The sequence below is a fragment of the Mesoplodon bidens genome (assembly GCF_964165515.1).
Source record: "Mesoplodon bidens genome assembly, chromosome: 4".
Lineage (NCBI taxonomy): Eukaryota > Metazoa > Chordata > Mammalia > Artiodactyla > Ziphiidae > Mesoplodon > Mesoplodon bidens.
The window spans coordinates 56,885,726-56,899,371 of record NC_138160.1 but is presented as its reverse complement, the minus strand read 5'-3'; the positions used below and the strand labels follow the sequence as shown (position 1 = coordinate 56,899,371).

Sequence of the window (13,646 nt, the reverse complement as noted above, 5' to 3'; positions counted from 1 at the left end):
ATATATCCCCATATCCTCTCCCTCTTACATCTCCCTCCCACCCTCCTTATCCCACCCCTCTAGGTGGTTGCAAAGCACCGAGCTGATCTCCCTGTGCTATGCAGCTGCTTCCCACTAGCTATCTGTTTTACATTTGGTAGTGTATATATGTCAGTGTTACTCTCTCACTTCGTCCCAGCTTACCCTTCCCACTCCCCGTGTCCTCTAGTCCCTTCTTTACGTCTGTGTCTTTATTCCTGTCCTGCCCCTAGGTTCATCAGAACTATTTTTTTTTTTAGATTCCATATATATGTATTAGTATACGGTATTTGTTTGCTCTTTCTGACTTACTTCACTCTGTATGACAGACTCTAGGTCCATCCACCTCACTACAAATAACTCAATTTCATTTCTTTTTATGGCTCAGTATATATGTGCCACATCTTCTTTATCCATTCATATGTCGATAGACACTTAGGTTGCTTCCATGTCCTAGCTGTTGTAAATAGAGCTGCAATGAACATTGTGGTACATGACTCTTTTTGAATTATGGTTTTCTCAGGGTATATGCCCAGTAGTGGGATTGCTGGGTCATCTGGTAGTTCTACTTTTAGTTTTTTAAGGAACCTCCATACTGTTCTCCATAGTGGCTGTTATCAATTTACATTCCCACCAACAGTGCAAGAGGGTTCCCTTTTCTCTACACCCTCTTCAGCATTTATTGTTTGTAGATTTTTTGATGATGGCCATTCTGACTGGTGTGAGGTGATACCTCATTGTAGTTTTGACTTGCATTTCCCTAATGATTAGTGATGTTGAGCATCCTTTCGTGTGTTTGTTGGCAATCTGTATATCTTCTTTGGAGAAATGTCTGTCTAGGTCTTCTGCCCATTTTTGGATTCTTTTTTTTAAAAAAATTAATTAATTAATTAATTAGGCTGCGTTGGGTCTTCCTTGCAGTGCGCGGGCTTCTCACTTGCAGTGGCGTCTCTTGTTGTGGAGCACAGGCTCTAGGCGCCTGGGCTTCAGTAGTTGTGGCGCGTGGGCTCTAGAGCACAGGCTCAGTAGTTGTGGTGCATGGGCTTAGTTGCTCCGTGGCATGTGGGATCTTCTCGGCCCAGGGATCAAACCCATGTCCCCTGCATTGGCAGGTGGATTCTTAACCACTGCGTCACCAGGGAAGTCCAGGTTGTTTGTTTTTTTGATATTGAGCTGCATGAGCTGCTTGTATATTTTTTGGAGATTAATCCTTTGTCAGTTTCTTTGTTTGCAAATATTTTCTCCTATTCTGAGCGTTGCCTTTTTGTCTTGTTTGTGGTTTCCTTTGCTGTGCAAAAGCTTTTAAGTTTCATTAGGTCCCATTTGTTTATTTTTATTTCCATTTTTCTAGGAGGTGGGTCAAAAAGGATCTTGCTGTGATTTATGTCAGAGAGTGTTCTGCCTATGTTTTCCTCTAAGAGTTTTATAGTGTCTGGCCTTACATTTAGGTCTTTAATCCATTTTGAGTTTATTTTTGTGTATGGTGTTAGGAAGTGTTCTAATTTCATCCTTTTACATGTAGCTGTCCAGTTTTCCCAGCACCACTTATTGAAGAGACTGTCTTTTCTCTATTATATACTCTTGCCTCCTTATCAAAGATAAGGTGACCATAGGTGCATGGGTTTATCTCTGGGCTTTCTATCCTGTTCCATTGATCTATATTTCTGTTTTTGTGCCAATACCATACTGTCTTGATTACTGTAGCTTTGTAGTATAGTCTGAAGTCAGGGAGCCTGATTCCCCCAGCTCTGTTTTTGTTTCTCAAGATTGCTTTGGCTGTTTGGGGTCTTTTGTGTTTCCATACAAATTCTGTAATTTTTTGTTCTAGTTCTGTGAAAAATGCCATTGGTAGTTTGATAGGGATTGCATTGAATCTGTAGAGTGCTTTGGGTAGTATAGTCATTTTCACAATGTTGACTCTTCCAATCCAAGAACATGGTATATCTCTCCATCTATTTGTATCATCTTTAATTTCTTTCATCAGTGTCTTATAGTTTTCTGCATACAGGTCTTTTGTCTCCGTAGGTAGGTTTATTCCTGGATATTTTATTCTTTTTGTTGCAATGGTCAATGGGAGTGTTTCCTTAATTTCTCTTTCAGATTTTTCATCATTAGTGTATAGGAATGCAAGAGGTTTCTGTGCATTAATTTTGTATCCTGCTACTCTACCAAATTCATTGATTAGCTCTAGTAGTTTTCTGGTAGCATCTTTAGGATTCTGTATGTATAGTATCATGTCATCTGCAAACAGTGACAGTTTTACCTCTTTTCTGATTTGGATTCCTTTTATTTCTTTTTCTTCTCTGATTGCTGTGGCTAAAACTTCCAAAACTATGTTGAATAATAGTGGTGAGAGTGGGCAACCTTGTGTTGTTCCTGATCTTAGAGGAAATAGTTTCAGTTTTTCACCATTGAGAACGATGTTGGCTGTGGGTTTGATCAGTTAGGTTTTCAAATTAAAAAAATTTTTGAGGGGCCTCCCTGGTGGCGCAGTGGTTGAGAGTCCGCCTGCCGATGCAGGGGATACGGGTTCTTGCCCCGGTCTGGGAGGATCCCATATGCCGCGGAGCGGCTGGGCCCGTGAGCCATGGCCGCTGGGCCTGCGCATCCGGAGCCTGTGCTCCGCAACGGGAGAGGCCACAAGAGTGAGAGGCCCGCATACCGCAAAAAGAAAAAAAAAAAAAAAAAATTTTTTTTGAGGTGAAATTCACAACTTAAATTTAACCATTTAAAAGTGAACAATTCATAATGCTTACAAACATCTAGTTCTAAAACGTTTCCATGACTACAAAATAAAACCTTATACCCATTAAGTAATTTCTCCTGATTCTCCTTTTATCCTTTAATTTTTATACTCAGTGTAAACAAAATGGTAGAGTACCTGATGTTTGAGGAACTGAGTAGGTGTATGTTTATTGGGAATCTAGTATGAAAAGTATAAAATTGTATAGTTATTCAACATAATTTTTTCTCATAAAATGTCTTCTGTGACTTTGTCATAATACAAATATTTTTCAGAATATTATTTGACTCATTAAGAACTTGAAATTATATAAATGTATGTGTATGTACACACACACACAGAGCATATCTTTTATATAATGAGTCACTATATGACAGAAGTTAATGAAAGAGTATTAAGGTGATACTAACTTTTTAGAAATCTATTTTTTTGGCCATACCATGTGGCATGTGGGATCTTAGTTCCCTGACCGGGGATCAAACCTGGGCCCCTGGCAGTGAGAGCCCGGAGTCCTAACCACTGGACCACCAGGGAATTCCCAGCAGAAACTATTTTAAAGTGGTGGCTTGAAAGGCGTAAAATGAGAGCTCAGTCAGGTAATGGGCCCGAGAGCAGCACTTTACATAGTGTAGTAAGTGAACTGTGGCAATCCCTTGGGTGAGAACTGCACACACTGATATGCTTCTCCACACCAGTGATTTGAGCAGATAGTGATTTCTCCCATGTTAGGTTGGTGCCAGGACAGAAGTTGCTCATAACCACTGCTCCTGTCCCTTCCTCCGTATCCTTCCACCCTATAAGAAGAGAGGGAAAGTTACTGTTATTCTGCTTTCCAGTAAATAGCAGGACCCCTCTTGTTCTAAATATATGCATTGAGAGCCTCTTGTGAAAACTCTTAACTAAAAGAAAAGTCTGATAGAGTTTGGAGAGCTGGTACAGTTGACATTAATACAATATATTAGATTTCATCATCTGATCGTCTCACAGTGTGGATAATTAGCCTTTGTATGTTCTCTTTTTGAAAATCCTACAAATTTTCTTTGAGCAAATGAAGACCAGACTTCGGTTGCAAAATTATTTCCGCATTAAAAATAACATTTTATCTAGTGTTAACTCACTTGATACCCACTATTCTATCAAATTTTCTGGTTGGAGACAGATTTTGTGGGTAGTTGTATATCCCTTGCTTAGAAGTGAGTATGTGGTGTTGGTTTAACTGGATTAGGTGAGGCTGGGGTTAGACCTCCTAACACTTTCTTACATGGCCCTTCCTAGTTTTGAATCAACAGTATTTGGAGGCCCTCGCCATGCTTGATATCAAACAGCGGAAGATGGCTCAGGAAAACACATGCCGGGACACAAGTGGCTTTACAGAGGTTTCAGGTCTTGAGGTAGGTAAGCAGGTATGAAAGTTTAGGAGGGAAATTTTCCACTTCCATTTCTTTCTGCTGTCGCCATCAGCTCCACTTCTAGGATAGAACCATACTTAGCAATTTGAGACCAAGGGTGAGAGAGGCCCAGGTCCACTCTTCAGCCTTGCTGGTACCATACCTTTCCGGCACAGCATTCTTGGACATTAGGGGATGTGCTAGCCACTTCCTGTCCCTTTTATTTCCTTTTTCTACAGCTTTAGCAGAAAGTATGTTAGTAGTGTCTTCCCTGGGTAGAGGCTTACAGCATCAGAGTACTTTCCCACACATTTTTTTTTTTTTTTTTAATTTTTATTTTTTTTCTTTTTGCGGTATGCGGGCCTCTCACTGTTGTGGCCTCTCCCGTTGCGGAGCACAGGCTCTGGACGCGCAGGCCCAGCGGCCATGGCTCACGGGCCCAGCCGCTCCGCGGCATATGGGATCCTCCCAGACCGGGGCACGAACCCGTATCCCCTGCATCGGCAGGCGGACTCTCAACCACTGCGCCACCAGGGAGGCCCCCACACATTTTTTAATCTGATCTTCATAATGGTCTTGTGAGGGCTGCAAAGCAGGTATTATCCCCATTTTACAGAGGAGGAAACTCAGGCTCAGATAGTTTTAGTTACTTTCCCAAAGTGATGCAGTCACTCTGGGATTGAGCCAGGTCCAGGACAAAGATCTGCTGATGCATTGCTAATTGCTTGCTGAGGTGTGAAATGTCTTACAAGTATCCTGGGGACTCATGAGAAATAAGCGTACCAGTGGAGTGAGAAGGGGTAGCCATTCACTTATTATAGAACTTCAAAGAAAGCAACTACTACTAATAATAGCAAATACATAGTCCTTAGTAAGTTCCAGACACTGTTCTAAGTGATTCACATAGATTAACACATTTCATTCTCACCACCACCAAATAAGGTGAGTACAATTAAATCCCTACTTTACAAATGAGGTAATTTTGGCCCAGAAGGGTTAAGTGATTTGCCCAAAGTCACAGCTAAGTGGTGGAGCTGGGATTTACACCCAGATGGAGTTTAGAGTCTGTGCTTTTGATCACTGTGCTCTACTGCCTGGGTGGAGAACTAGTGTACTAGCAATAAAAAGAAAAATAAAAGAAACTGAACGGAGAGAAAGTTCAGAAAAAGTGTGCTCTATTATAATCTTGAGTAGGCTCTAAGTAACTTTATGGCAGGCAAGAACAAGGGCCCTGAGCCAGCTGATGAAGGAGCACTGAGGTAAGAACATAGAATTAGGATGCAGAGGTCCTTGCAGAAACCTTGCATTTTTATATTGGCCCTACCCAGGTCTTAAGATGCTTTTGGCAACTTTCGCAGGGACAATTATCAGGAGCCGGAAGTTGAAAAGGGAAGATACCAATCTGCCACATAACCACCATTTGTACACTTGAGTCAACTGAAAGCTCACTGTGTACTTCACAGTTATCATTAATGCAAGAAGGAATTTTCTGAAATAGCCTTTACACTAAGAGAGACCGTGGAATCTTCCTCTCTAAACAGTCTCTAAAATAAAATTGTTTTAAGCCAGTCCATGTGAAATTTATAGCAGCAGGAAGCTTAGACAATAATTTTGTAGTTCCACATGAAACTTTAAAAGATGTGGCACAATATGTTACATAGACCGCCTCCATTAAATTGGAAGCTGTTGGAATATTTTGGGAAAGCAACTTGTGGTTAGTTGCCAAAATGGTTTTTTAAAAAAAAGTACAGCAGGGCTTCCCTGGTGGCGCAGTGGTTGAGAGTCCGCCTGCCGATGCAGGGGACATGGGTTCGTGCCCCGGTCTGGGAAGATCCCACATGCCGCGGAGTGGCTGGGCCCGTGAGCCATGGCCGCTGAGCCTGCGCGTCTGGAGCCTGTGCTCCGCAACGGGAGAGGCCACAACAGTGAGAGGCCCACGTACCGCCAAAAAAAAAAAAAAAAAAAAAAGGGTACAACAGTTCTTACTTTTCTTCTGGCTACAGTGGTCAACCAGGAGTGACCCACGTGGATTAGTTTCTTCATTGTGATCCAAAGACAGGTTTTGAAGGATCAGGGCCATATGCAATTCCAGAACAGTGGATGAACCAAGAAATATATTAAGAATTTATTACATGATCATAGACCATTTTTTTAGGAGTGGCAGGATGATTGTTTTCCTTAGAATTCACTCATCATTTCTGAGCATGCATCTCTCCTGGCAGGACCTGACAGTAATGAATGCTGGGTAGCAAGGCCAAACCCAGTCACAGGAAATCCATATTGTGGGTGTTTATATTTACTTCGTTAGGTCAAGTTCCTGCCAAGAACTCAGAAGTATAGGAAACTGGTACCAAGTGAAAGGCTTTGGAGCGTGAGCAGAAGGAATGCAGAATTCCTGTGTATTTTTGTTCCGAGTAATAACAGTCTCTCCTCATTTGTAGTTAATTTCCCCTTGGGTCCTGAAATCATGGTCTCAGCTTCCTATTTTTGTTTTCCTTTGCAGTTTCTTTGAACTAGGTGCTTGAATAAAATGTGCATGGGTTTGTGTGTGCGCCCCGTGTTTGTGTACGGCTGAGCAATGTGATACTTAGTAATGGATAATTCTTTTGGATTTAAAGCTTGCAGTCCTGGGAGCCTGCCTTTGTCACGATCCCAGAGGGAGCCCCTGTACCTGTGCCAGACTGGCAGCATCTACTCGGAAAATGCTCCTTCAGGTCAAACAGGAGGTATTGTGTTATCAAAAGAGTAAAAGCTTTGGTTTTGCTTCTCCATTAAAACAAAGTAGAATAAATGGAAGTATATGTAATAATTAGCTTAATTTGGTAGTCTTTGGCTATGGAACTTATTCTTAGTTTTAAATGATAACATATAAACCGGATTTTATTTACATTACTTGGCACGATATTACAGCCATGAAAAGTTGTTTGCCTGTGTTTTAGTTAATATTTCCTAAGTTCATATTGCTTTTGTCTATACATGGCCCTAAAATTACTAGATATTAGAGGAAAAGGCACACCTGCTTAAAATCACCAGGATGTGCAACACCGATTAGCCGAGATATAAACATGAAGCTTATTAGAAAAGCTGCAAGGTACAGTGGAAGGAACCTTTGTGCCAGCCAGACCTAGGTTTGAATCTCAGCTCCAATATTTTCCAGCTTTGTGGCTTTGGACACGTATGTTAAATGGAGGCTAATAACTAGTTTGGAGGGTTGTTGTGAAAAATAAAAACGGTAGACATATAATGTTTAGCATAGGGCCGTGCCTGGCATTTAATCAAATGATAGCTGCCATTATAATTAGGCTTTCACAACAAATACAGTATGGACCATAATTTTTAAAATGTTTTTATTGAAGGTTTGGAATTTAAGTCTTCAGAGTATATATGAAAGCAAACAGCTAAACATTAGCAATTCATCAGGAAAAGCATAAGATTACAAAGATCAGAGTCAGCTGTGGGAGGTATCTGAAAGATGGTATTCATAATTGTTTTCAGTGGTATTTTCTGGCATGGCCCAAGGCAGAACTGAAATGCAGCCATTGGCATCCTCCCTTCTTCCTCGTTGGGCAGGACATACACGAGGCCCGTCTAGGATAATGAGGTCTAAGAGTAGGATTACCAGGGAACTGATAGGCACAAGAGAAACTCCTGGTAATCTGGTTCAGAGTGGGCAGCTACTGCAGAAGAGAATGGCATGTAGTAATTAGATTAAGCGGATCCAGTATATCAAGGGCAGGCAGAAAACTACTAGGCAAGGAGACTGCATTTGCTAATCTGACTCAGCATTCATGCAAGAATTGTTCTGGTTTTGCCTCTAACACCTCTCAAACTTTCTTTCAAAACCAGTTGGAACTTCTGCAGAAGAGTAAAGAAGAAGCCTACATAATGGCAGATGCATTCAGAATTGCATTTGAGCAACAATTAATGAGGAAAAATGACCAGGCACTAAGATTGACACAAATGGATAAAATGTGTAAGAAAGCAACAAAAGGGACAAATTGGAAGCACCTTAAAGATGATGGTAAATAAGAATTATAATGGTAATAATCAGGTGTCATTTCAGTTGTTTTTGGTTATAATCATAGTTGATTAAGCAGTTAATATGGTGAATATAATTGAAATTTCACATATAGTTATGATTTATCTAAAAATGTAACAACTATGGGAAAAAAGGAGTCACTGGGTGTTACTTATGCAGATGAAACCATAAAATAACAGGAGAATCTCTTTTTTAGTAGAGATTTTTAGTGGAAAAAATTTTAATACGAGTGCTAGAACCCAACAGCGGAACCCAACATTAAATCTATCTAATTAAACTTTATTGAAATGTGTGACTTTGGAAGGAGACATTGAGCAGTAGAGAAATAATCTTTTTTTTTTTTTTCTTTTTTTTTTTTTTTTCTTTTTGCGGTATGCGGGCCTCTCACTGTTGTGGCCTCTCCCGTTGCGGAGCACAGGCTCCGGACGCGCAGGCCCAGCGGCCATGGCTCACGGGCCCAGCCGCTCCGCGGCATATGGGATCCTCCCAGACCGGGGCACGAACCCGTATCCCCTGCATCGGCAGGCGGACTCTCAACCACTGCGCCACCAGGGAGGCCCCAGAAATAATCTTAAATTGGACAAATTAATATTCTTATAAAAAGTGAAACAGAAGTTAAGGTTTAGGTTTTGGTTCACAAGCCTATCAAAAGTTCATGGCCAAAAAAAAAAAAAAGTTCATGGCCAATTTGGAGTCATTATGGTATTAGTGTAAACAAAATATACAAAAATGGCATGAGAGAATAAATTGCCATTGAAGTATGTAGACTGTTCAATATAAACAAAGTAGCTGGTATTTTTTAGAAATTTTAGTTTCTCTAAATGGTCAATCTCAATTTTCATTTGTAAGTATTATTCAGTAGGCTTCATATTGCTTCAATTTAAAATTCTAATTTGAAACCATTTATCAGTCAAGAAAGATTAAAGTGAAGTTTATTAAGTGTAAATTTTTAGTATTCAAATTCTGACATGACCCTGTTTCTAAATCTTTTTTGACAAAATCCGTAATCCTATTTCCAGTATCTCTCATTTTCAGATGAACTTAGGACCAGTAAGAATCTTATAGTATTAAAAATGAAACTTTTAATAGTAGATACCTAATTTTGTTTGAAATATCTCTTCAAACCGTGCATATTAGCGTTAGTATATGGGTCAAGTGTTGTGAATTTTAGCTTCATTAACTAAACTTTACCCATCTCTTTGCTGAAGTGTTAAGAAACAGCTTATAGGGATAATAAAAATAGAAGTAGTAAACAAGAACTGTGAAAGCAGGTGAAAGCAGATATAAAAGCTATGTATTTAGTCAGGTGGAAGTCAGGGCAAAAGGGGGGAAATAATGTTCCTCAAGTCTTGTTCGTTCTTAATCAGGCATTCCACATTGTACTGAAATTAACTTCTAAAGGTGTTTTCTAGTATGAGACTTACAGAGGCCAGTGAGCAAATATAATGGCTAAGTCCTCAACAGTCACTTATAATAAATAAAAAATTAGTATTTATGTGGCTGTTTTCTATAATTCCTTGATAAAAGGTAAAGGTATAACCTCAGTGTCAAGGTAGGTGATTTGCCAGGGAAATAAGCTAACATAGTCCAATGTACTTAGCCTTTGAGGAATTGGTGGAAAACATTAAGAATATCTAGTTCTACTGTGAACAACCAATGTGTAGGTGATCTTCCTCAAGCACCTCTTCTTTCAGTGAGGCCCTTGATAGGAGCTGGATTGCAAAATTTTCAAAGGTATACTCTTAGAGGGCAGCCTAGGTGTTTTGTGTTGTTAACTAAAGTCAAATCCCTTTGAAAATCTGATTTTGTTGATGGAAGGTAGAAGAGTAGGGAGAAAGAATAGAAGCGGTAGATTCATATTCAGTTCAGCACTTGTCCTCATTTTATATTCCAGAATTCCTGCCTTTCTTAGTTTTTTACACAATTCAGGAACTTCTCCATAGAAAATACGATTTGAGAGGTACAGCTCCCAATCTTTGCTTTCCGTTAAGGTACTGGAAGCAGAATTTAAAATAGTTTATCTCTGAAAAGCCTTTACAAGTCCATAAAAGGTTTAGTAGCTCTTTGTGAGTTTCTTAGTGATAAGACTTTGATTCATTTTAATATACTTCAATAATCTGGTACAAGATGATTGTTACAGGTCATTTTCTTATTTGTGGTTAACACTATGTTAAGTTTTCTTCTTGATATGGCTGCTTAGACAAGTTCTGAGAGATAGCTTATAAGCATGTTTCCTTTTTTTTAGATTGAAAATAGAGACAGATTCATCCACTCTCAGAACTGGTGAGCTGGTCAACTTGTCTGGCTTTTCCCCTTTGCCACAGCTGCCATTGAAAAAGGTCAGGTGTGAGGCCCAGTCACTGTGGTTTATCAGGATTGGGTGGAAAGGGAATTGTCCCTTTAGACTTTATCTGACCATTAGACCATTTGCAGAGCATTCTAAAAACATTCTTGAAATTTTCTTTGTATAAATCTATAAATTTTGTATTTTCTGCTACAAATTGCATCCTTTCTATGGATGAAGAAGAATATCAGTGTACATATTGCAGGATGTGGACTTTTAAGCATTATGTCAGTAGCTGGGCTAGGTGCTTTCACAATTGTTTTTTTTTAATTGCATAAAACTTACCATTCTTTTTTAAGTAGGTACATTTTTTTAACATCTTTATTGGAGTATAATTGCCTTACAATGGTGTGTTAGTTTCTGCTTTATAACAAAGTGAATCAGCTATACGTACACATATATCCCCATATCTCCTCCCTCTTGCGTCTCCCTCCCACCCTCCCTATCCCACCCCTCTAGATGGACACAAAGCACCGAGCTGATCTCCCTGTGCTATGCAGCTGCTTCCCACTAGCTATCTAGTTTACATTTGGTAGTGTATATAAGTCCATGCCACTCTCTCACTTTGTCCCAGCTTACCCTTCCCCCTCCCCGTGTCCTCAAGTCCATTCTCTACGTCTACGTCTTTATTCCTGTCCTGCTCCTAGGTTCTTTAGAACCATTTTTTTTTAAACTTACCATTTTAACCATTTTTAAGTGACAAGAAGTCCATTCACGTTGTTGTATTATCATCACCATCCATCTCCAGAACTTTTTCATCTTCCCAAACTCTGTACCCCCATTCAATACTAACTGCCCACTCCCTTCCCCCAGCCCGTGCTCTATTATTTAATGGCACAGCAACCAAACAATAGAGCATAGGTACTATTATTCTCATTCTGGAAGTGAGGGTATGTAGCTCAGAGAACTTGTCCAACATGGTACCATTAGGAAGTGGTTAAATGGGGATTCAAGTCCAGGTCTTTCTGGCTCTAAAGCAGAGTTTGCATGGTTCAGAGGCCACCTGTCTGCAGATATGTTTTGTTGGGAGTGAACAGTGTTCTCAAATATTGTGGGCAGGTGGCTAACCTTTACACTGGGAGATTTCACATGCAAATGTGGATTGCTGGCTCCTTTGCAAGACTGAGATTATCAGGTAGCAAGCACAGGCTGCATTCTCCTGTGGGCAGCTGCTGAGCAATGAGAGCGGCAGGGCGCGGCTCTGGGTTCTCACACTGTGGCCTCTCACCTGCGTTTGCAATCCTGGCTCTAAAGTCTGCTTTTCCCACTGCACTGTGCTGCCTGACTCACTCGTGCTAGAGGTCACCTGAAGAGGACAAGGTCCTGGCTGATTTAGGAATGAATTAGCCTTGATTCACACTTACCTCTTTTTCTGGAAGTACTTCAGTGAGTGTCTTTTTGTGTCTCAGCTGGATTTTCGTGTTCCATTTTAGGGTTACCATCGCAAAGGAGTAAGAAGAACTTAGGGCAGAAACTGTTGGGTATGCTCCCTTTGGAAAACAGTTCTAAGAGTACTGATGACCAGCATGATCCTCAGGAAGTCTTTAAGGTGCTAACAGATTTGGTTAGTATCTTTGCTTTTTGTTAGAAGCTGTGGATGAGCTTATCTTTTTCCTTCCTATTAATTCAACTCTTTATTGCTCTATACTTGACTTTTATGCTCTGTTCCCATTTCAGGTACCATTTTCCAGAATTATGATCTTCATCTCCTTAAACACCCCACACATGCTTCCCACTTCTCCCATCCATGTTCTTCCTGTGCAGCTTTAAAGCTCCACCTCTCAAAAGAGGAGGCTCCCTGTAATTAAGTCCAGGCATCTTGGTCATCTGCAGTTACATATACAGTTCATGACAAGACTTATATATTCAGGAATTTTTAAAGTGTTCAACGAACTTCCTCGTGCATTATATCCTTTATTCATTACCACAACCCTGACTATACAAAGAAACTTTGTTATATGAACATACTTATCTATAGAAGAGTATTAAAGTTTACTTGCATATAAAAATATAAAAACAATTTTTATATAAATAACTTCAACATTCTTTCACAGAGGTAAGTACATGTTGGTATTATATATACATATATACACACATACCATGTAAATATATACTTCTTTCTCCTCTCTCTTCAGATGACTTAAAATTTTTTTCAACAGAAAGAACGCTGTTTTCTATTTTTCCTTTAAAAAAAAATCCTCAATAACATGTAGCATAATGCTTAGGAATCAGTGGACACCTAATTGATTTATTCATACTGACTGGCTTAGATTGGAGATTGAACATTTTCCTAAAATACTTCTGACTATAGCTCTGTACTCTGTGGTATACTAACTGGTACGTTTTTAATTTCTGGGCATGCAGTTAAATGACAAAGAAGAAGCTTTGGCTCATCAAAGAAAAGTTAGTTACATGCTTGCTCGGGCTTTGGAAGACAGAGGCACCACCTCAAAAGAGAATAAAGAAAAAAATCCTATGAAAGACAATTCTCCATTAAAAAACCCCTGGCAGAAAACTTCAGAATTCCCTGTTTTACATGATCCTGTACATTCACGTGTTCAAATTTTTAATTCTGTGGGCTGCATTTGTTCAATTCAGCACTTTCAGACAGATCAGAACTACACAAGAACTCTTAAAAGATCCTATTCTTTGCCATCAAATATCATGTACTGAAGACAAACCAGTTGAAATTAGAACTGAGAGCTGTTTATATCAAGACTTTGAAAACGGACCGTGTAAATGTTGCGGCATCTTCAGAAGTTGTGTTTTCCGGGTATTTCTAAATTTGGGGAAGCAGCTTAAATAAATGTTCTCTACAAGAAATTTATTAGTATTCTGTGTTGACATATTTCATTTATAAATTACATTACTATATTTTTGAAATTTTCAGTATTTGCCAACATCTTAAAAACAAAGAAATAGTGATTTTGAGAAGAAAATTAACTATTTAGATTGACTTATAGGGATCTTTGGCTCAAGCAACAAGAGTGACTGAATGTTAATTTTTGGAATACATTAACCTAGTTTTGTGTTTTTCTGGATTTTTCATTTGCCATATAAAGTTTAAAAATAATTTCCTTCACTTCAATAAAAAAGTTATTATGGTGGGACTTT

At 39.4% G+C, this 13,646-nt stretch overlaps 1 protein-coding gene across 4 annotated transcripts in view; it reads left to right on the top strand.

Annotated features, from left to right (window-relative positions):
* The window catches only part of CCDC125 (coiled-coil domain containing 125), a 32,276-nt gene extending 18,921 nt beyond the window's left edge, over positions 1-13,355 (top strand). For 2 of the 4 annotated variants that reach the window (XM_081232403.1, XM_081232404.1), the window contains 5 exons: positions 4,037-4,152; positions 6,768-6,875; positions 7,996-8,170; positions 11,966-12,096; positions 12,897-13,355. In XM_081232403.1, coding sequence (XP_081088529.1) covers positions 4,037-4,152; positions 6,768-6,875; positions 7,996-8,170; positions 11,966-12,096; positions 12,897-13,205 — 839 coding nt within the window. In that variant the 3' untranslated portion in view covers positions 13,206-13,355. Of the gene's footprint in view, positions 1-4,036; positions 4,153-6,767; positions 6,876-7,995; positions 8,171-10,433; positions 10,528-11,965; positions 12,097-12,896 lie in introns of those variants that run through there. The other 2 variants (XR_014015709.1, XM_081232405.1) reach the window with 2 other exon arrangements.
* Positions 13,356-13,646: the final 291 nt, after the last annotated feature.